This window comes from Grus americana, chromosome 3 (genome assembly GCF_028858705.1).
Source record: "Grus americana isolate bGruAme1 chromosome 3, bGruAme1.mat, whole genome shotgun sequence".
NCBI lineage: Eukaryota > Metazoa > Chordata > Aves > Gruiformes > Gruidae > Grus > Grus americana.
This window is the reverse complement of record NC_072854.1, coordinates 71721310-71743991: the sequence shown is the minus strand read 5'-3', so window position 1 is coordinate 71743991 and position 22682 is coordinate 71721310. Positions and strand designations below refer to the sequence as shown.

At 46.3% G+C, this 22682-nt stretch overlaps 1 protein-coding gene across 1 annotated transcript; it reads right to left on the bottom strand.

Moving 5' to 3' along the window:
- Positions 1 to 1378: 1378 nt before the first annotated feature.
- ZC3H12D (zinc finger CCCH-type containing 12D) lies at positions 1379 to 14404 on the bottom strand. The gene is given in 6 exon segments (XM_054821213.1): positions 1379 to 2729; positions 2731 to 3646; positions 4380 to 4486; positions 7394 to 7628; positions 8636 to 8775; positions 13838 to 14404. Coding segments are annotated over 6 exon segments (1902 nt in total). The 5' UTR covers positions 14221 to 14404; the 3' UTR covers positions 1379 to 2608.
- Positions 14405 to 22682: the final 8278 nt, after the last annotated feature.

The following is a 22682-nucleotide window of genomic DNA, read 5'->3' as shown; positions in this document are numbered from 1 at the left end:
CCTCAGGAGCTGACAAAGCCAAAAAGAAATCCTCCTGCCTTGGAAAGTGCCAAAGGCTCTGCAGCAGAGACTCCCGAGTCCCAGATGCTTGTGCTGCGGTGAAATAACGAAACAGGCTGTGCTTTCTGTGGGCTCGTGGCCAGCGGCAGAGTTCATCTCAAGCAGACACTGACACAACACTGCTGCTGAGCTGCCCTTCCAACAAAAGCTCCATGAGAAAGAAACCCCCTCTGGTGAGCAGAAGAGCCAAGAGAAATCAAGTTCTGTTTAGTGCCAAAGTCTGATTTATTTTCTCAGACATTTTCTCAGCAGAATGCACATTCTATGTGTTTTACTGATTCCCTAGTAAATAAGACAGAAATGAAAGAAAAATAAGTTATTAAACATCAAGAGAGGGTTTTGAATGACCACCAAATTCCTGTGCATCCTCAAAGGAAAAGGAGAAAAAGCTTATGCATGTCTCCAGCAAGCCAAGGGCACTTTATAAAGGCAGCGTGCCAATTTTCCTATAGATTTTAAGTGCTTTCTGTACTGAAATATGTAACTTACATTCCAGACATAAAAATAAATGTTGACATGTAAGGTCGTATCCTGCTCCATTGCTGTGCGTGCATTTTCTGAATGCTGTCATTTGGGACTTGCTCTGTTTCAGTTTGTGGAAGGTATTTCCCCCTCTGCATCACGCTTTCTCTGCAAGTGTGTGTGTGTCTGTGTGTGTCTGTGTGTGCGTGTGTGCGTGTGTGCGTACAGCAGTAGTTGGGAAAGCTCTGGTACAGGTTGTTAGGCAAGCCGATGAGCCTGGCCTTGCATAGGCACAAAATGGGCATTAAATGTCTCGGGTTGCTTCCGTGTGTTAAGAGCGGTGCATGGCACGTTTCAGCGCAACTAAGGATGGCTGTAGAACTCAAGTACTTTTCAAAGCAGTTCAGGGTGTTTATTCCATAGTTTTGTTTTAATGTCATTGCTAATCTTTATGTAATATGCAGTGGATAAATTTATAAGCCATTCTGGTGATCCAGTTATATATATTATGAGTATAATTAGTGGATTATTCATGACATATGGAAAAAAACTATCATGTTTCGTGAAGAAAACACATACCTCCAAACTCTAAATTAGAATCTCTTGGAACCAACCACATGGCCATAAGAGATTGAAGTGATACGGTATACTTATTTCCTGAAGATTGTTCAAACACCACCACCAAAAAAAAGCTGCCGGTGGCTTCCAGAGGGAAACAGGTCAAACTATCACCACTTTCAAAATGTATCATGTGATAATGTCACCAAAGGCAAATTACTACTCCTGAGTCACCTTTTCAAAAGCAAGAGAATTCCAAGTTGTCAGTGAGGGCTGTGTTTAATTCCTGCCTGGGACCAACATTACCAACTGCACTTCAGAGAAGAACCTAGCAGAGATACTGCAGGGGCAGAGAGCTTCTAAATGTCCCCTGAATGTTGGACTTGATGAAGCATCAGTACTAAGAGGAATGGGGGAAAAAAAAAAAAAAGAAAAAAAGACTACATTATTCAGAACAAAGTGTTCTAGATGACCAGTTTATGTGTTAAAGCATTTTTAAAACATGTCATACTGACATACTTAGACTTTGGTATAATGCCAAAAACCTTCAGGATCAACCTTAATATTTGTATTATAACCTGAAGAATTCAGTGGTATAATGCAGAGATTAGCAGCTTTACATCTTACTGAAAAATCAAACATGTCCCAGCAGCACACAGTTTAAATGTTTGTAATCATAGGTCAGCTGTATAATTGCATTACGGGACCATGTTTGGTAACTAAGGGTTAAGTAAACAATAGTTTTCTTGTTTGATGAAACAGAGATGCTTTAAAGTTCCCCCGCCCCCTGGGTTTCTTTGTTTTTGAATTAACAACCCCGAGCCCCGAGTTCACACCAGGACTCACATTGAAGATGACTTTCATGATTTGACTTACATTGTGCGTGATCCCTGAGAAACGTACCTGCAGCCATCTTCTAGCGCTCCGGTGCACCTCCACCACCTCTGCCAGGGATTCTATGTGTTCACAGCATTGGTTCATAAACACAAGATGGATCTTTGCAAGCTTGCTGGGCCTGTATCAGGCAATAACATGAACCTAAAGATGCCTTCTGGCAGACAGCACAGCCCTGGATTAGGGGAACTAAGCCAAATTACTTTCTATACTAGCTGAGCAAGTAGTCATGGGGGGGGCAGTCTATGGAGAGCCCTTTACTGGAGACCTTGGAGCATGGTTCTTTTTTGGTAGTTAAACAATAGATTAGGACTTTAAAAACATGTCTAGTGTTACAAGGCATTAATGAAGATCCATGCCATCCTGAAATCAGTCACCAGCAAGGTTCAAATGCTGATGGCCCAGTTACCCTGAGCCTTCCCCTTCCCTTCCATGGGAGGTGAATGAGATCCCATGGCAGTGAACAGCAGCGGTTGCCTTGACTTGGTGCCCCATGCAACATGGAGCTGGTTGTGCTCCTGGAACAGCTATAACCCTTGCCATAAAGCCCTTTAATAACACTTAGTTAAGCCCCAGAGTAGCATCTTTTTGCCCCAGGGCTTGTGCTTGTTGGGAAAGGCTTGATCTGGAGGCTTCACAAGTTTCTGTGTCTTTGAATCAGTAAAGTCAAGCTAGCAATATCCTTGATACTGGCGTACAAAGCCATGACGTGGTTCACCTCGCCGTAAGGGAAAAGGGAGCACAGCTCCCAGTGTGTTTGCTTGCTGGGCAGAGGGTGGCCTTGCAGCTGGGGGGGAGCAGTAGTCACTGTAAGAGGCATCGGGGTAAGTATGGGCTTTCTGGAAGAAGCCCAGCCTGTTGCTGGAGTCCAGCAGAAAGGGCTGCCGTGGGGGCCAGCTGGGGAAACAGTGCTGCTGCTGCAGCTGATGCTCCCTGTACAAGTGAAGCAGGTCATGGGGAAGAGCTGCGGTCTGCGGCAAAACGTGGTGCTGAGTCTCCAGGGCCTGTTTGTGCTGAGCGCCATCAGGGACGTAGCGGCTCCTCTGACCCATCCCGTGCATGCCGCAGCACTCCTGAGGCCAGCTGTGGTCTGGGACCCTCCCGCCCCGCACAGGAGGGAGCACCGCATGCTGGAAAGGGCATCCCGGTAGGCAGGTGCAGTCCAAGCTGTGGGGGTGATGAAGCGAGTATGGGTTGTGCCTGAGGTCACTGCAGCGATGATGGCTGTCCGTCACCTCTCTGTCCTGAGAGGTATGTATGGACCGATTGTAGCCGTAGGTGTCATCGCCGATGGATAACGCTGACATCTTCTCCAGGAGCGGCTGGTCTCGCAGTGGCTCCAGCTGTAGCAACCGCTGGTCCAGCCCCAGGTCAGAGCTGGGGCCACCAGCCCAGGTGCCAGATGGCAGCTCAGGACGGCTGCCCCGGGACCACCCTGGGTAGCAGGAAGCTCCTGCACAGCCGCTGGCTTCTCGCAGCATTTCTGTGCCTGCGTCAGGCAGTGCAGGCTCTCCTCCGGTCCTGTACGGCGAGCGGTTACACTTCTCCTCTTTCCCCAGACTTAATGGAACCTTTATTTTGGCCCTGAGCTCATCAGCAACTGAGAGCTGAGCTTGATGTGGTCTCTCCGGGTGGTAAAATTTGCATTTATTGCCATAGGTGCATTTTTTACCTGAAAGAATAAAAAAAAAAAACAAAACAGAAAGTTGTCACTAGTACCCACGTCGATTAACGAACTCATCGCTTCTCCCCAGCACTCTGCAGTTGCAGTGGCGTGATGAGCAAAAACAGCAAAGAGAGGAAGTGCCATTTTCCAATTCAGTACTTTTGACCCCAGATTTAAATATTGCTGACCTAAATAGCAGGGTGAAGCAGCAGTGAAAGGAAGTTTCTGCTATTTTGGAAGTGTCTGAAACTAATTTATGTTCCATTTGCTGCACTCAGTGAGCTGGGAGACCTGCTGCTACAAAGGGTTGCTTTAAGAAAGGGTATAGGGATTTACATCTGAGAAACCTCCATATTACTGGAAAGCTGTTGGGAGGGGAGAGCAGGGAAGTATTTGGATGGCCTTGCCCAAGCACTGCAATGCAAGTCCGCTCTGCCAAACGAAAAGCGTGTGCAGACTGGGGGGGGGATCAGCACAGCCGCGGCACCTGGTTTGGGTGCTGCATGCAGGGGAGGATGGAGGAGCCAGAAACAGCTGCTGCCCCCGCTGAGGCTGAAGCTACTTAAGCAGGAAAGGAACAAAGCATCACACGTTTGAGCAGCCCAGACCCAAGTCCCTACCACACGAAGCAGGACAGCGCACGGCAACGGCGCTCGCCCTCAGCCGAAGGAAAGCGCCACTGGGAAGCAAGGGGCAGGAGAAAGACGGGTGGCAGTTCACAGCATGGAGAGAAACCCACCATAGGGACACGGCTGCCATTTTGGTTCAGGAAGCACTGGCTTTTTGCTGAGGAAGTTATTAAGAGTGGGTCCATGCCGGCCTAACGGATCATCAGGAGGCATAAATCTGAAAAAGAAAAAAGTCACAGGGGTAACAAAAATACCTCGAGCTTTTGGAGCTAAAGTGCCATCACAGCTTGTGGCACAAGCTTAGGGCAGAGAGTCCTTGTGATCCTTTTATGGCCTGGCCTTCAGGAGTCAGGCTGTGTTACTAGACGCAGTGCCCTGCTGCCTGTGAAGACAACAATGCTTCAGCTTCAGTAGTTGTTGGTTTTTCCTAATAACTTAAAACAACTGGAAAGGCATGGCAGCTTGGCGTAGCTCCGGCTGCCAGCAGTCCCAGGCGTTGCAGCATCACTTTTTTTCTCTGAAGCAGCTGCAAACTCTCGCATGGTCCCAGCATCGCAATCCTCACCATCAGTCCTTTCCACAGCAAACTCACTTTTCTCTTACTAAATACTTGTAGGAGAATGAGGATTAACAAGCCAGCAGTTAATTCAGAGCTACAGCTGATCATGCATGTGGTGTGATAAACAAGCCCAGCCTTTTTTTTTTTTTTTTTTTCAGTAAAGGCTTCCAGCTACAAGGTCTGCAAAATGCTCAGATAAAACTGTTTATTCTTCTATACCCGAATGTGATGCTTCAGGAAGAAAACTAATTATCATCTCTGGACTTGTTGCAAATGAATCTGCACTGCACCCCCTCATGGAACAACTCTCTGTTGGATGAAGGGAGTTGTGGGCAGGAGGGGAAGCGAGGCACACGGGGAGTTTGGTTATCCACATAATGGGACTAAGACCTCCAGCTTCAGGCTGTGGTTTTAGAGAGTGTGTTGGGTTTGCGTGGCAAGGTTTTGGTAGCGGGGGGGCTACAGGGGTGGCTTCTGTGAGAAGCTGCTAGAAGCTCCCCCTGTGTCTGATAGAGCCAATGCCAGCCGGCTCTAAGACGGGCCCGCCGCTGGCCAAGGCCAAGCCAATCAGCGCCTCTGTGATAACATATTGAAGAAGAAGAAGAAAAACACTTAGAGAGAGAGAGCTTTTGCAGCCGGAGAGAGGAGTGAGAAGATGTAAGAAACTCTGCAGACACCAAGGTCAGTGCAGATGGAGGGGGAGGAGGAGCTCCAGGCGCCGGAGCAGAGATCCCCCTGCAGCCCGTGGTGAAGGCCACGGTGAAGCAGGCTGTCCCCCTGCAGCCCATGGAGGAAGGATGAGGGGGTGTAGAGATTCCATCTGCAGCCCGTGGAGGACCCCACGCTGGAGCAGGTGGAGGCACCTGAAGGAGGCTGCGGCCCGTGGGAAGCCCACGCTGGAGCAAGCTCCTGGCCAGACCGGTGGACCCGTGGAGAGAGGAGCCCACGCCAGGGCAGGTTTGCTGGCAGGACTTGTGACCCTGTGGGGGATCCCACGCTGGAGCAGTCTGCTCCTGAAGGTCTGCACCCTGTGGGAGAGGCCCACGCTGGAACAGTTTGTGAAGGACTGTCTCCCGTGGGAGAGACTCACGTTGGAGCAGTCCATGAAGGACTGTCTCCCGTGAGAGGGACACCATGCTGGAGCAGGGGAATGTTGAGAGGAGTCCTCCCCCTGAGGATGAAGCAGCGGCAGAAACAACGTGTGATGAACTGACCATAACCCCCATTCCCCGTCCCCCTGTGCCGCTGAGGAGGGGGTGGAGGTTGAAGGCGGGAGTGAAGTTGAGCACGGGAAGATGGGAGGGGTGGGGGGAGGTGTTTTAAGATTTGATTTTATTTCTCATTCCTCTACTCTGTTTTGCTTAGTAATAAATTAGATTAATTCCCTCTCTAAGTTCAGTCTGTTTTGCTCGTGATGATAATTAGTGAGTGATCTCTCCCTGTCCTTATCTCGACCCATAAGCTTTTCGTTGTACTTTTTCTCCCCTGTTTAGTGAATGAGGGGAGTGAGAGAGCAGCTCTGGTGGGCACCTGGCCCCCAGCCAGGGTCAACCCACCACAAGAGGTTCCCAAAGCTGTGCAAGAAGGTCCTGCTGAAACTACTCAAACAGGCTTCACAGTAACAGCTAGACATTCCGAGGGAAGGGTTCTGAAAAGGTCTGGCAAATCCCTATGAAATAGGAAGGAAAATATCATACAAGTATTTGTAACCCATTAGTAACTAGGGAAGAAGCCTAGTGGTAGTTGGAGATAATGGACTGGAGTCTCAAGAAATACAGTATGCTGATGTTCAGCGACTGCATTTCTGTGAACAACATTACAGGGAAACTAAAACCCGTTGCCAAGTACTCCCTTCCAACTTAGGTGGTGGCAGAGCCCAGTCTCCATCCTGACCCACGGAGAGTGTCGCTGTGTGAGGCGGCTTCTCCGCTCGCACTCGCCCATGCACACTGGATCTCTCCGAGTGCATTTCCCCAGCCAAAGTGATGGCTAACGAACGCCTCTGCTACCGGGAGACTCAGACAAGGTTAGTCCATACAGACGGAGGAGCACGCAGCTCGGCTTCGCAGGCACAGTGCAAGTGCCTTAATCAAAAACTTTCCCAGTGGGGATGGTTAAGGGCCAGAGAGGCCGCTTCTCATCTCTCTTCTTCTAGAAAGTTACGATTACAAAAACTTAGGGAAAAGTGCTGTTCTGCCTTGTAGGGGAATTAAAAATACAGCCAGACAGCCAGCATCCTCTCACGGATTTAATTCTGTTTCCTATAGGAAATAGAAATTAAAAGATACCAAGCCTTGGGTTCACATCCCAATTTGGTTTGGCAAGAAGCAGAGCTGATTATGAATGCTGCTATTCAAATAGAGAAGTTCATTGAAGAGTGACATGAGGGTTGAGGACCAAAGCTGAGGGACAGGAACTAAAGAAATGAGATAAGAAAAGTTGCAGTAAATTCCTTTCAGAAAAAAGCTCATGTACGCTGCTACCGGTGGGAGGTGCATTGATGTTGGAGCTGATTTGGCCCATAACGTTTAAATTCAAGATTGTTAAACAACAACTGTCTCTTACCTGTTACTGACAAAAGAGTACATGAGTAGTCGTTGCTCAATAAACCATTTCCACTCAGGGTTTTCATTCTGGAGGTCCCGATAATGGTCATTGGAAACAATGACTCCGTCTTTCTCATAAGCAACTTTCACGATATAGCGATCGTCGTAGCAAACTACCCTCTTGCCTTTCACCTTTCGGGATGGGGTGTACACAAGAATTGATTGCTTTTCAAGCTCTTCAAGAATGTGCTGGTCTGGTGGGGTGGTTGGCACAAATAGAAGGGGAAAAAAAAAATCAATTAATAATGACCAGGTCTCAATCATGTGTTAGAAACCTACAGGAATCTAAAGATGTTCCAGCACTTCAGGCAACTTAAAGCAGTGTGATTTTCAGATGCATTGATACCTGGTGGCTATTTGGCAATTTGAAAATTAGGTCTTTTATGAAAGCACCTAATCTTAAAATTTGAGACATCTTTTTTAATTTTTAGTTCTTCTCCGTGGAAGGATGGCTTGAATTCTACACCAGAGATACGCTGAACCCCTGTAGTTCCCTTTTTACCACACTAGATGCTAGAAGGCTCATAACCAGCCCTGATATGAGCGTTACTGGGAGATAAAATAAATAAATAAACAAAGAAACTTCTTTTGCTGCCATTGAGGACACTCTGGCTTCTTGTCATTCCTGCTACACAGAAAAGCAGATCCCCAGCCGCCTCATCTGCAGCTGCAGATGCCAAGCTGCTGGCATAAATCTGGCAGATCTATTTCCATACAAACTAAATCTCGCCACCCTCCAGAGACTTCAGCTGGTGCGTTTCCTTCTCTGGGAAGAGGAAGCCATGTACGTCCTGTATCGGGGCAATAGGCTAACAGGTAATAGTCATGCAGTAGTGAACACTTTGGATACTGCCGCCTTTGGATAATGTGTGAAACGATGTTGTTGCCTCCTGGCTGGCCTTAAAAGCTCTGCAGACTTGTTGTGAGCTGACAAACTCAGTCACTCTTTAACTCAGCTGGCAGCAACTTGTGCTTCTGAAGTAGAAGGCTCGAAGTAGTGTAACAAAGACTTGTATGCAGTTTTAGCTGCTAGCCAGGAGCGTGCGGCATTAAATTAATGACTAGTTTAAGTGATGGAAACCTAATACACAACTCGCACTGTGCTTGTCTTTACAGAGCAAAACTGTACTGGAGTCTTCACACCCCCTGCCTCCAAACTGCACCAAATAGTTGCCAAATGATGCCCAGGACGGTGACCTACCTGCAATTGGACTGTCCTGTCGAGGGGGCTCCTTTCTCCAGAGTGGGACAAAAACTTTGATGTATGTGTGCCCCCTTTCTCGAAACCAGTCCACTGCCAGCTGGATTCCCCAGCAGGAGAATACCTCTTTGTTTCCGTGACTATTAAAAAAAAAAAAAAAAAAAAAAAAAAGGAGGATGGTGAGGCAAAGCTTTCAAGAAGCTGAGCGTTCTCTTTAACTGAGCCAGTAATGAAAAGGCAACAAAACCAACAGCTTTTGTGTCATTCACCAGTTTCCAAGAAAACAATGTGGCAGGGTCTCCTGGTTGGACAGATGCAAACATGTCCTCAAGCAGAACCAGAAACTTGTTATCTGAAGCAGTTTGGATACTTAAAAACAGAGGTATCCTATCCCTCATTTCTATGACCTGCCTGCTACCTAAGGCTGTTGCTTCCATCTGTATCTGGATGGACTTGGGTCCTAAAGTACCAGGAAGATCTTAGGCTCTGTCAGACCCTTCATGTGCCTTGTCTGATAATGGTTTGAGGAGTGAGAGTTACTCCCAGCACAAGCAGAAACCCATCAGGCTCTCCTATGAGAAACAAAATGTGGGAATGTTCTTGTGTGGCAACAGTGACATTAGGGATTTTTAATGTCTGAAGTGACTGCAAGTGTGATCGCAGGTCATTCAGCTGCTGACCTCTTTTGGAAACAGGAACCAGACTATAGGGGAAGGAAAACGGTAAGAGGCAGGGTGGGAAGTATGGAGAACCTAACCCAGGACACCAAAAATGGACAAGACCTCAGTGGAGATGGCCACAGGCACCTCAGGCCCATCTTTATCTTGCCTTAGTTGGTGGATTTTGTCTTCATTGCACAGAGAGGTAGGAAAGCCCAAGGACAGGCACCGTAGAGGATGCAGGCAAGGTCAGTTCTGGAGAATTATCAATATTCAGACCAAGCACAGAGAAGAACTTCAAGAAGAACTATTAGGGGTGATATTCTTCCTGAGTTTCTCCTCCCCATTGGAAGTTCTTATTGCTTTTCATTCGCTTATCTAAAATTTGACTACAGTGCAGTGCACGTGTAAAGGAAGGTAATTTGTTAACTAACTCTGCACAAGGAAACAAAAATAAATTCTACACAAAGTCCTAAAATGGATAAACGCCCTCACTGTATCTACAGAAATCTCATCCTTGTACTTTGAGCTTTCTGGATAATATCACCGCAGTCTCACTTAGGCTTTCACCTCTGCAAAATGTACTTGTAAACAACTCTCTCAGTTACTACACATACCTGCAGTGACGGACCAGTCAAGGACAATGCCGCAGTCTTAAATGCCTCTCTCCCCACCATCCCCCAGGAATTCAATCTAGGTTCTGCCTAGATCAGCCTCGTAATCAGACCTCCATCTTACCCCTAATAAAAGTTTCAGTGCATGGCCACAAATGAAAAACAGTGTGGTTTAGAGGAAACCTGGTTGTTTATTAATAGTTACCCAGGCATCAGGAAATCTTAAAAAAAAACAAAACAAAACAAAAAAAACCCCACACCAATAATAAGTATTCTGAAGTGCTTGACACATCTCATCTCCATTCTAGAACAACTGTTTCGATTGGTTTCAAAGGATAGGATCTACACAGGATAGGTATAAAGTCACCTGGACAAGTGAATTGGAAGTGCGGGTGACTTTTTCAGATAACAACCTTTAAAAGGAAAACTAGGTATATCTTTAATGCCATGACTCAAACAAAGTTTAACAGCCTGCTTTAACATTGACTACTCATACATACAACCTTTTCAGCTTTAGGAAAGTGATTCTAGATGTATCCCTAGGGCAGAAGGTAAAGCACTCAAGCACAAGTGATTCAGCCAAAAGGACAAGAAGAACAAGTGAGAAGAGGCACCTGGAATTGTTTCTCAGTGTTAGCACTTAATCCAGCTGCTGCTATATTGCTACAGCCAAACTTGGGGACCGTGTATCTAAAAAACTATGTACACACATGGTGCATGGCAGTGTCGACACAACGGAACACCGTGTCTGCCATGCAACGGATTGGGGGCTTTAAACCTTTTCATTCTCCTGCGCAGTGAATTTGTGTTGCCTGACAAGAGATTGGCTCCTGTCAGTCACCTTTCCCATGCACCCCTGTAGTCCATGGACCGTAACTGATCTGTCATAACTCAGTCCCATCACTCTCCATCCTGTCAGCAACACGGTACGTTGCGCTTGGGTCACAGATCAGCAGGGACCATCTCTCAGAAAGCAAAGCAGCAATTTGGCCTGGCTCTGACTCCAGCAATTAATCCATAATTAGCATGAAGTGGAGCCTTTTTAAGTTGTGCAATTTGAGAAGTTTATTCAAAAATAACTCCTTTTGAAAACTGTGAATGGCCCCGTCTCCACCTGGCCATGGCACAGCATCATCCACAGCTTTGGCAGAAGGGAGAGAGCCTAACGCAGGACTCCGGTGGCCTGGGAAAAGGCCTCTGTACCTATCACAGCTTAAAACCTGGTGTAAGTGCAAGCATGAGACTAGATAGCCTCTTCGGTGTGCAGCAAATAGGGTTACAACTGTTCCCTTTTCATAGTAACACAACTTGATTTGGTTTTTTTCCACTAGCCTTGCTAAACCACCCTGCCCACTTCCCATGGATGGGCTGGCAGAGAGTTAAGTTTCTCATTACATCTGGTGGAAATGCAAAGCGTACTGAGGTATCTGACTAGTGAGACTGGCTGAAGGCAAGGTTATTTTCCATTCGGTTTCTATGGACAGGTTGATTGATGATTGGAGACCACCAAATCACTCTATTACCCTGGATCACATGCATCTTTTTCAAAACCTTGCACCCCACAATGGACCCTCAATGCCAACTCTGAAATGCTCCAGAAAACCAGTCCCAAGACAGAAATACAAATGCTCAAGGTGCTTTTCTCCACACAGGCAACCGCCTCTCCAAGTTTCAACTTTTTTGACAGTTTCATCCCTAAACTGCTGCTTCTCCTGCACTTTGATGGTTGATGTAGACGATGATGATGTTTTCAAGGCAAGGAAATCTAACAATGCTTTTCCCAGACTAGGCTGCAAACAGCCCTTCTCTGTCTGACAGCAGCAAACCAGAAAAATTAAAACAAGGATGCCGAAAGCACTCACCAAGCCCATTGCATTAGCCAAAATAAATGCCATTCAGCACCACTTTGGAAAGGAATCCAGGAGAGGAAAGCAGCTTCATCCAGGCTGTGTCAGTTCAGTATGAACTAACAAGCTCAATAGTCTTCTCTATTCTGCCAAGTGGTTTTTAACTTTATCAAGACAGAGGTTGGAGATGTCTGAGAGGAGCTGTAAAACCTTTGCCTTTCTGAAATTCAAAAGTACTTCACATTCCTCTAATTCCTTTTAGGTGAAAGATGAGGAACAAATGGCAGAACACCAGCCTTCAATAATCTAGCAGGCAAATGTCTCTCAGCCTCACATTTTGGAAATTATTCTACAAAAAGATTTACATTTTACATGCCAGAAGCACGGGTGGCTTCTTGAAAACCCACTTAGGTGGGCATGTGGTCTAGGAAAGCAATATGACATGCTAGCTGAAGCCATCTGCTGCGCATACCTGTAATGACATTTGTTTTAAATAATCTCTGTCTATCAAGCTCCCATGCGTGGGCTAGTGCTGCAGAATGATCTTGGAGCTTTCCCAGGGCACTCCAAGCTCAAAACATGCATTATCTCATTAGCCACCAACCTACTCTGGGCCTCCTGCTCAGTGGCAAGGGTGCATCTTCTGCCATCTTAGAATCAATGCTGTTCTCTGCCTTGCCCACCTCTGCCTGCTCTAAAAAAGGCCTGGTAAATTGCTGAGGACAAGGTTACGCAGGAGAATGGAGCACATGGCCAGTGAGGGGTAGCTTTGCCCCCAACACAATGAAAGGGTCGGTGCTCAGCTCAGCCACTCTGCCTGGACGGGTGCTCATTTCTTCTGCAGAAAGGCAAGAAGGACACCCTAAGGAGGGTCTAGGGTGAAAATGCACATTGGGGCTGGAGATCCTAACACCTGGCTACCGAGCTCACAGCCTGGCCAAGGCTGAGGGATTTTGCTCTGTTGTGTACTTCTCACTCCTTGTACTGCCCTGACAGAGGAACCCCTCATTTTTGGCTGGGATTTCTCCCTTCATCCAGAAGATGGCATAATTTGCTTAGTCTCGAGTTGCTCTGAATGTGCTTGTCCCCTTTGCCCTCTAACCAGAGGGTATGTGGTCTCATCTCACCTCACACCAGAGCTAATGGGAACAGGCAGCGCTCCTCCACCCTGTCCCAGCCTCCCAGGTTGGGCTTGGCCATGCTGAGCAGGAAAGGCAATTAACAGGGAAAACCAGTGGATAGCCAGTGCGTCCTGGACTCTCAACTGCCGGGGCCTTTGGCTGTTCGTATTGCTCCGGTAAACAGAGGCCAGCCCACTGCTGTCTTTGGACTTCGCATCCCCATGGACGTGCCAGGCTCCCCATCAGTAGGAGTGCTTTCACAGTGTCAAGACACTGCTTAGGAAATAGAATTGGCCAGAGTGGGTTGCTATGACCTTTTGCAGAAACAGAATTAATTAAGGAAGAAATTAGGCTATTTAGTACAAAATTCAACTATTGATTTCCTGATATTTCCATAAAAATGAAGCCAAATCAAAAACCAACAAAAATATACAACCCGGGAACATTATTGGGGTTTACTTGCAAGTCAAAACAGTACAACTGTGATGCTGTCAGGAACCACAGCCACCCATCTCTATTTTCCCTCTCCTTAGGTTAGTTGGGCTGTTCTGTCTATCTGGTCTTTAGTTTTTCCTGAAAACACTTCAGTGTATAGATTTAGGAATCCTAGGTACCCATTTGAAAAGGCAGGTAAACATCAATGGTGAACTAAAAGGGAGAACGAGCTGCTGAATCATACTGCCATGGACAGTGGTGGTTAGCTAGCTGTCGGCTTGTAAAAGGTCAAAAAGCAGAGCGAGCCAGTGATTGCGTTTGGCGTGCGTATTTATGGGTGTAGAGACAGCAAGTCCCTAGAAGCTCTGCCTCAGCCAAAGAACAAGAATAAGCAGTGTTTCGTACATTACACATCAAACACATCAATGCACCTCTCACCTGAAGGAAAAAACATACTTCAAGCCACCAGCTTTAAAATTCAAAAACTTCAGAGGAAGAGAGATCCCTTTTAGGAAACAGATCTTACCTCATTGCAACATTGCTGCCATCGATCACAATGGGTCTTAAATGATCAGTAGAATCACTGTCATCTTCTCCAAGCCACTTCGACGCTGGTGAAGTGCTACATGATCCACGGGCAACAAGTTTTAGTGGGGAAGGTTGAGCTTGGCTCTCCAGAGCTTGAGGTTTGCTCCCCATCCGAATAAGCTCTTTCAGCACATCATCCTCCAGGGCCTCTTGGCCCAGGTTCTCCAGCACTTTGCAGATGTCTTGCTTACCATAGCCCAGCTTGCAGAAAAAATCCAGCTTGCTCTGGTGCACTTCCACTCCTGCCGTAGAAACTTTTTTGGAGCGTGGTGGCACTGGCTTGCCAGAAAGTGAACTGGCCAGTGCCATCTTGGCAGGCATTTACGTTCCTTTAAACCCAGTGCTCCTGTCTTCCCAGCCTCATCCAACAGGCATCAGCTTAAGGTGAGGAAAAGATTAAAAAAAACAAAACACAAGTGTTAGGGAAGAACGTGCAATCTCAGTTATTTGCCTAGTAGTGCACAGCAAAGAGACTATCTGATCAGCTGTCTTCTCTCTGAAGAGACTGTCTGGTCTTCTCTCAACATTTCAGCATTTTTCTGGTCCCCTCTTTTTTATAAAAGCACCGGAGTGTCCCATGTGATGTTTGTCACTCTCCAGGCGTTATGTCAGAGAGGTGTCATCCTACTACATGAGCTATGCAAGCCTGTCTCTACACAGACACGCTCTATGCGTAAGTTTGTTCTTCAGATTTATCTCACAGGAAATGATATAAAGGATGGTGTAACCGGGGATTTTCAATTTGCTCAGTGTGGTTTGTGAGCCACAGAGAGAAAACCTGTCAAATGTTGTTGGATGAGCTCAGATGCCATAGCAACTCAACAAGTATAGCAAATTTCAAGTGATTTTAAGGAAACACGTTGTTCGCAAAGTAGCTGGGAACTCTGAACTTTTTTCTATAGTTTTGTCTTTCCTAGTATGTGTCTGTCTGTGTATACACAGACATACCTTATGAAATTCTGTCACTCATCTGTTCCGATGATGCCTGACTTACTCTTTTCCTGTTATTTGCTATTTCAGTGAGGGCTTTTATATTCAGAGAAGTGGCTTGTTTTTTGAAAGCCGCTGTGGCAGTGGTTGGAAGCAAGTGATCTTAAAAGCGGTTTCAATTTCACTTGGATTTTTTTTTTGTCAAGAGAAACTGGTAATTCAGAAATGAGTGTGCAAAAGTAGCAGAAAGCTACTTCAGACTTCTCCAGAACTGCACTGTTTACATTTCTGGTCTACCCAGTAACTGAAGGTGATGGGCAGCATACGCAGGCGTACCCAGAGCTGCTTCAGCCCAACAAGCGTGACAAGAGCAGGACATGCACGGTGACTGCTCATCCATCAAGCCAAACATCTTAGGTCACTGTTGGCATGCTCACACCGAAACTTCTCTCGTCATATCTCTGCAATTATTGGTGCCACCTGGATAAAAGCTGTGCCTGGTTCATCTACCCACATGCAGGTTGTAAGGGCAGCCCTCTTCCCTTCACTAATTGTGGCCAGCAAATGATGCAGAATTAACTGACCCAACAACTACCTCCATGATGAGCCCAGAGCCATAACCACATTGCACCCACCAACTCCCCTTCCCAGCCCGCCCTGCATGCCGCCAGCCTGCTACCTGCTCCCTGCCCAGCAGTGGGCCACCCCAGGAGCTCAGAAGCCAAAAACCATCTAGAGAAAGGCACGGAGGGACTGGAGATGATGGGAGAGGAGCCTGAGTGCAGCTCCTCCCCAAGGCATTAAGGACTCCTTGGGCTATGGAGAAGAAATCCGCATTGGGTTCAGTTCATATAAAACTGATGAGTTCAGCAGGAAAACCTGATAATTAGTTAATAAACTCACCTCATACAACTTTGACCTTTACTTTTCTACCTAACTGTGTAACTTTCAGGTATTATTCTGTGGAAGAAATCTGGCACTCTATTAGAAGTGACAAATAGCATCAGCAAAATAAAAAACACCTTAAGTATGTCATATACATAAGGGGAGAGCAGTAACCATGTGTAATTTTCTATCTGTACCAAAATGTTGCTTATTTTAGCCAGTAGGCTTGACTGGTTTTCCTCACAGTGCGCTCCACAAGTGTAGCAGTTTTTACATCCAATCCTTATTTTTAATTCATGGACTGAAGATGAAAAGGTATTGACCTGCTTTTTCATTACTGAAATGGTTTCTCAGCTTTGAAATAACTCCTCTCTGAACTGAGATCCATTAATGTATCTTTGTACCCAAATATAGCTGAAGCTGTCACAGCTGGGCTAGCGATGTGGCAAACCCTGCTTCCAGGTGTGCGGTCAGTGGCTCCAAACACTTAAAATGTACTACTTGATTTGGTTTTATGTCTAGATTATGTTAACAAATTATTGTAAATGAAAAATTTCAGTTGCTAGCTGCCCTCAGGTGGAAAAGAAAATATTTAATACCTATTTTAATAGCCATCGCTATTATTTTTTAAACCTGTACTTCTATCTATTCTGATGCTTTTATATATATATATATCTCAGAGTAATTTCCCACATTAGCATCATGTTGTGTTGTATGTATGCTTGTCCTGGATTTCGTAGGAAAATAGGTTCAGTTCAATCCTTCAGACTTTTACCAGAGAGCTTTCCAGCTTGCAGAGGGTGCAGAGGCCACGTCCGTCTCGCAGCGTGCACCTCGCAGCCCCAGCAGCAACACACGCAAGCACGTGCTGCACGAAGGCTGCTCACCGCATCACTTTTCCGGCCCCATCGCAGGAAGCCCCGAGCCCGTGATCCACATCTTGATCACTTTGCACCCCAGCACGTGGAGGCAGCGTTTGCAAGGCTCGGCCCTTCTGTACACCCTTCGGCTTGGTGAGCTGGGGCAATGCATGGGAAACGCTGAGCTCTGGGTTGCTGCCTGGGGTTGATACGATGCAATATCAGCCATCACCAGCAACGCGCTAGTTCTGCAAAGTTAACCACTGGATTTCTGCTGCAGTTTGGCCAGATATTAAAAATTAGTAATATTGTGACTGCAGGGTTTTCACCACAGAGAGAACAAGTTTGCAACCCTGAGATAAAAGCCTTGGTCATAGCCAACACCGAGGTCACCCTTCTAAAGAGAGAATTAAAAGATAATAAAATCACTAGCTTTCACATTAGTAAACAGTCAGTAGCGTGCCCAAGTCCAACAGGTCGGTTGGGTGCTTATAAACCAGCACAAAAAACATATGATGAGGGAAAAATTGTGCATCACAGAGTCCAACTGTTGCTATCACAGACAAACAGGTTGTGAAATCCCATTTATAAACTTTATGACCTTCGTTTTCAAACTACTTAGATTTCCTCCCGCCACTTTTCCCCCCCTCACCTCAGCAGATCCTGTTGGGAAGCTGCTTTCGTCTTCCTTCTATTTTAATCTTAACATTTTAGGTATTAAAAAAAAATTACTTTTGACCAAAAAAAATCGAGACACCTGTCAAGGTCTTCTGTCTTTTTTATATTTTGACAGATTTGGAAGATGAGAAAATAATTGTTTGAAATTTTTGTAAAAAGTTTCCAAAAAATGAGTGGTTATATTCTAATTCCTCATCTTGAATGACTTTAAAGAAGTCCTTTTTTGCCTAGTCCTTCCACCAGGTGTTTGCTCCACTTGCAAACAGCCAGAGCAGGACCGGGTGCTGGGCAGGTGTGTGTTTAAGCAGCACCTCCAGCGGCCTCAGGCCACAGAACCACAGCAAGGACCAGCTTGACTCAGAGGGAGCTGGGGCTCCCCAAAGCCCCCACCAAAGCCCCATCCTGCCCGAGCAGGGGCAGAGGGGACACGGCCCCAGCCAGACCTGGCATCGGTCAAGGCAGAGCAGGTTTGAGTCTTCTCTAAACTAGGCGTGCATGCCAAATAACACCAGGAGCACAGCAACAGCTCCCTGTCACGGTAGCGTTCCCCCTCACGCCTTAGGTCTGGGCTACCTCTTCTTCCTCCTCTGTCCCAGAGAATCACACTGCAAACCACCTCAGCCTGCCAGCCCATTCGCGCCCTTCCACGAGCTGTTTCTCTGAAAGAAGACAGGCTGCTCTGCTTTCAGAAAAACAAGATTTTTTACTTTCACAAATTACAGATGCACGCAAACTCTTAGTAACGAGACCAGTCACTTGTTGTCTTCGTGACTAAAAAAAGACTTGCCTTTTTCTTCCCCCACCTTCCCTGCTGTGTTTGCCAAACCCAACAACAGCAAACACCCCAGAGAGCGAGCCGTACTCCCAGGTAGCCCCGCTTGCTCTGCACCTTACCCGACAGCTGCGTCCCAGCAATACCGTCCCACCATTTGCGAGCCACGAGCTGGATTCAGAGCAGTACCGGGCTCACAAGGAAGTCATCAGCCTGTGTTTAGAGGCTTTATGGCAAGGCTGATATCAACTGAGAGCAAACAAGTGCAGTGAGCAGGTTAGAACTCATTCTACAGGAAGGTTTTACTTCCTCATTTGGCTGGCCAAGATCTCATTTAACTCTACAGGTTGATAAACTTTCACTTCATTTTTCAAAAGGAAAGGAAAAAAAAAAAAAAAGAAAAGAGGTTCCCAACACATCTCTGTTCTGAGTCACAGGCAAAGATCGGTCAAACCCACTCTGGCAGGGATCCACAACACTGGGCAGTATGAAAATGGCACATGAATTCTGGGGAAAGTGAAAGGTTTTCCACCGGGAATGCTTTACCAAGTTATTTCCATCTCATTCCCCTTGTGTCTGGCAAATTTCTGACCTTTGGGACACATGGAAAAAAAAATATTTGAAAAAAAAAAAATCAGTATTTTGCTTAGCATCTGATATTGCAAAGCCTCATTCAAACAAACACCTCCACATCTGCGGGCACCTGCTCTGGGAGACTACAGCAAAATACTAAACCCCAAACCTACTGGTGCCTCAATTGGAAGACTACTTCAGAGACACACAGCCTGTCCAGAGCAAAGACCAACAGGCACTTCCCAATAGAAATCGGAGGTTTTCCTCTGCTTGTTCCTTACCTTGCTGCAAAAAACCACACCCCAAATCCACTTGCAGGCAGAGGGGAGGGTTGGAGACTCAGGGAGGGGTTAACTTCTGGGTCCCTTTGGATGCTGCAGACAGCTCCGCAGGCTCAGTGCCCTCTGCCCACAGGGCCAGGGAGGGTGGGGATGCCCCGCTGCCGGAGGAGAGCACCTCTGCCGCTGTCACAAGGTGACAACACCAGAGCAGGGCTGCCCTTTCCCAGAAATTCTCCCCTACTTGCGTAATTTGTGGGAGGGAGGAAGGAGGGTGGCCAAACCCTTTGCAGTGGCATCCTGGTTAATCCAAAGACTGGTAGCCGGTAAGCAAGCCTCACCACTGCTTCCCAGTTGATTCCAGCTGACGGTTATGCCAGGCTCCCGGGAACTCGTTGGGACCCAGGCTGCCCCGCTGCTGTGCACAGCGGTGCCCAAGCAGCCACAGGATGAAAGGGCAGCACACCGCCTCTTCTATCCTGCCTCTGGCACAAAGCTTCCTCTCATCCACAAAGGTCTGGCTGGGCAGGTTAGTGGCTACAGAAATAGGAAAGTGTTCCTAAGGTCACAACTAAAGAAACATGTTAATTTTCTGTTGCCTGGAACAGCTATAAGAGCAGAACACCCAGGCCTTTAACTCCATACCCCTGGAGAAGAAGGACCTCCTTTGCTCCATTTAAACTTGCAGAATGACACATACCTCATCACAAGACCACCACAGAGCAGTACTATCAGAAAGGAAAGAGAAAATTGCTATGCTATTTATAATTCTGGAAGGCAACAGAACAAAGCATATGACATAGCATGGTATCATTTTAACTTTTACTTCTCAGTAAAACATTTTTTTACTCTATAAATAAGAACAAAGCAGAGCTTATGAAAAGAAACAAGAAGAAAATCAGATAAGATAGTTTTGCACTGCCATTTCATTTCATTTCATTTCATTCACCAAGCTGTGTGGTGCGGTTGACACGCTGGAGGGAAGGGATGCCATCCAGAGGGACCTTGACAGGCTGGAGAGGTGGGCAAGTAAGAACTGCATGAAGTTCAACAAGGCCAAGTGCAAGGTCTTGCACGTGGGTCGGGGCTATCCCAAGCACAACTACAGGCTGGGTGAGGAATGGATTGAGAGCAGCCCTGAGGAGAAGGACTTGGGGGTGTTGGTGGATGAAAGGCTCAACATGACCCAGCACTGTGTGCTTGCAGCCCAGAAAGCCAACTGTGTCCTGGGCTGCATCAAAAGAGGGGTGACCAGCAGGTCGAGGGAGGTGATCCTGCCCCTCTACTCCGCTCTTGTGAGACCCCACCTGGAGTACTGTGTCCAGCTCTGGGGGCCCCAGTACAAGAGAGACATGGAGCTGTTGCAGTCCAGAGGAGGGTCACAAAGATGACCAGAGGGCTGGAGCACCTCTCCTACGAGGACAGGCTGAGAGAGTTGGGCTTGTTCAGCCTGGAGAAGAGAAGGCTCCGGAGAAACCTTATTGTGGTCTTCCAGTACCTAAAAGGGGCCTACAAGAGAGCTGGAGAGGGACTGTTTACAAGAGCATACAGTGACACAACAAGGAGTAATGGCTTTAAACTAAAAGAAGGTAGATTCAGACCGGATATTAGGCAGAAATTCTTCACTGTGAGGGTGGTGAGGCACTGGAACAAGTTGCCCAGAGAAGCTGTGGATGCCCCATCCCTGGCAGTGTTCAAGGCCAGGTTGGATGGGGCTTTGGGCAACGTGGTCTGGTGGAGGGTGTCCCTGCCCACAGCAGGGGGGTTGGAACTCGATGATCTTTGAGGTCCCTTCCAACCCAAACCATTCTGTGATTCTATGATTTGTAATGAAATGACTAAACCCATATACTGTAAAAAGCCATGAGCAAAAGACTTCAACATAATTCAAATCATAGCCAGCCAGGAAGACCTTTATCCAGTTCCTGAAATCAGTTAAGAATCTGTTCAGAGCCTTTACCTAGGTGATTGTTAGTTGAGAGACAGAAGACCATGAGAAATAAAGGATCATATTTAATTTTTCACATTGTCTCAAAACCTTTCGCTCACCAGCTCAGATAAACATTGTGCCCAAGGCTGTGGTTTTATAGACATTTCCTTTCTCTGCTGTGCTCCCTTGCGCTGACAGGCACAATGAATTTTCCCAGCACAAAGATTTATTGCTGCTCAATGGCATTGTTATGTCAAAGAGAGAAAGAGCTGCAGCAGGAGAAGTTTTCAGAGGGGAAGATCCCCCCGCTAATGGATGTTCCTATGATGAGTTGAAGACAGAGGATTTATTGGTTTGTGAAACACCGGAAAGAATCATTACCAACCTCAAAGTGAGACAGCCTTGTTGTGGAAGCTCCTGGAGGCTATGATGAGGACCAAGCTCTCTGTGCAAAACCACTTTCCTGGTGGTGTTAGACTTTCATATGGAAAAAGCATTCTCTTGAAACTGGTAGTGTGGAACACCACAGGTGTTTTGGTCTACACACCCCAGCGAGCTATTTGCTTTGCTAAACGAAACAGTCATTTATTGCATCAGCACCAGAGAAAAACGTTATTACCATCTTCCTCATCTGAAAAAGTTCACCTGCTGGGAAAATCAAACAGGCGTAGGTGGATGTAGTATCACAGTGAAAATTCTAACCAGCAGAAGACAATCAGTATAAAACAAGTGCTTAATCAAATGTGGGTCTACTGCCAGGAATATTTTAAATAGTTCCTGGAATTAATACCTTCCCCACCCTGCCTTGAGGAAGAGTATCTCCCTACTGCCTTCAGCAAGGCTTGGGTCAGACCCTCAAGCCATCCTCCCTCAGTTCAATCACCTGGTTCACTAAGAACAAGAAGTCACCATTACACAGTACAAGCTATGCTCCCAATTTTAAACATGATTTTTACACACTATTAGTCGAAGTCTAGACATTTTCTGCCAGTGAAATTCTCTCCCTGTTGGAGACACTGGAAATTTTGACTTGGGGATAGGTGTTAACCCCCCAAATTTACATCACTAACTTAACAGGTCCTGCTAGAGTGTCAGATCAGCTATTGACGGGCAATCCTGTATTCAGGCTGGTAAAGAGCTGGTATCTTTAGAAGAGGTATTTTTACATGCTTGCCAAAATGACCACCTTTCCTTCCTCCCCAAAACCATGGCACAGTAGCGAGCACTGCATCTGACCACAGAACAGGGAGAATAGAGAAGAACTGATTTCAATAGTACAGCCAATGCTACCTTCATTTACTTCTTGGAAAATTACAATCCCATCTTAAGATCTGATGTAGCGGGATCCCAACTCATTTTTGCCTAAAATATCTATTTTTCCTCTGCCTTTTATATAAAAAGATACCGCTATTACTCAAGTGTTTTCCACTAGGCTTACAATAAAAAGTACCTTTTACAATCAGAAAGTCCCAAACAAGTTTCTAGTTCAAAAGTTTACGGCTGTTCAGCTTAAGATTTCAGAAAGCTCTTGGAAGTGGCTTTCAGCTTCAATGATTTATCGTACGCTTGAAAGACCTAAACCGTATTACGTTTTACTGCTGCCTTTTAACACAGCTACTGCGTTTCACCAAGATGCTAGTGGCTTGCTCACTGAGAAAAAGCACATTCTATCAGTAAGCAGACCAAGAGTTTTACACAAAAATACTACCCTGTAACAAGCACTTACATAATTCTTAGTGTAATTGAACATTTTTCAAATTGCTTATACTATCATTGTGTATGCGATAGGTGACTGATACAATAGGATTGACATTATCCATGCTCTAGGAAGCTTACAAGCAAAACCTGTAATCCTGTCAATAACATACAAGATTTAT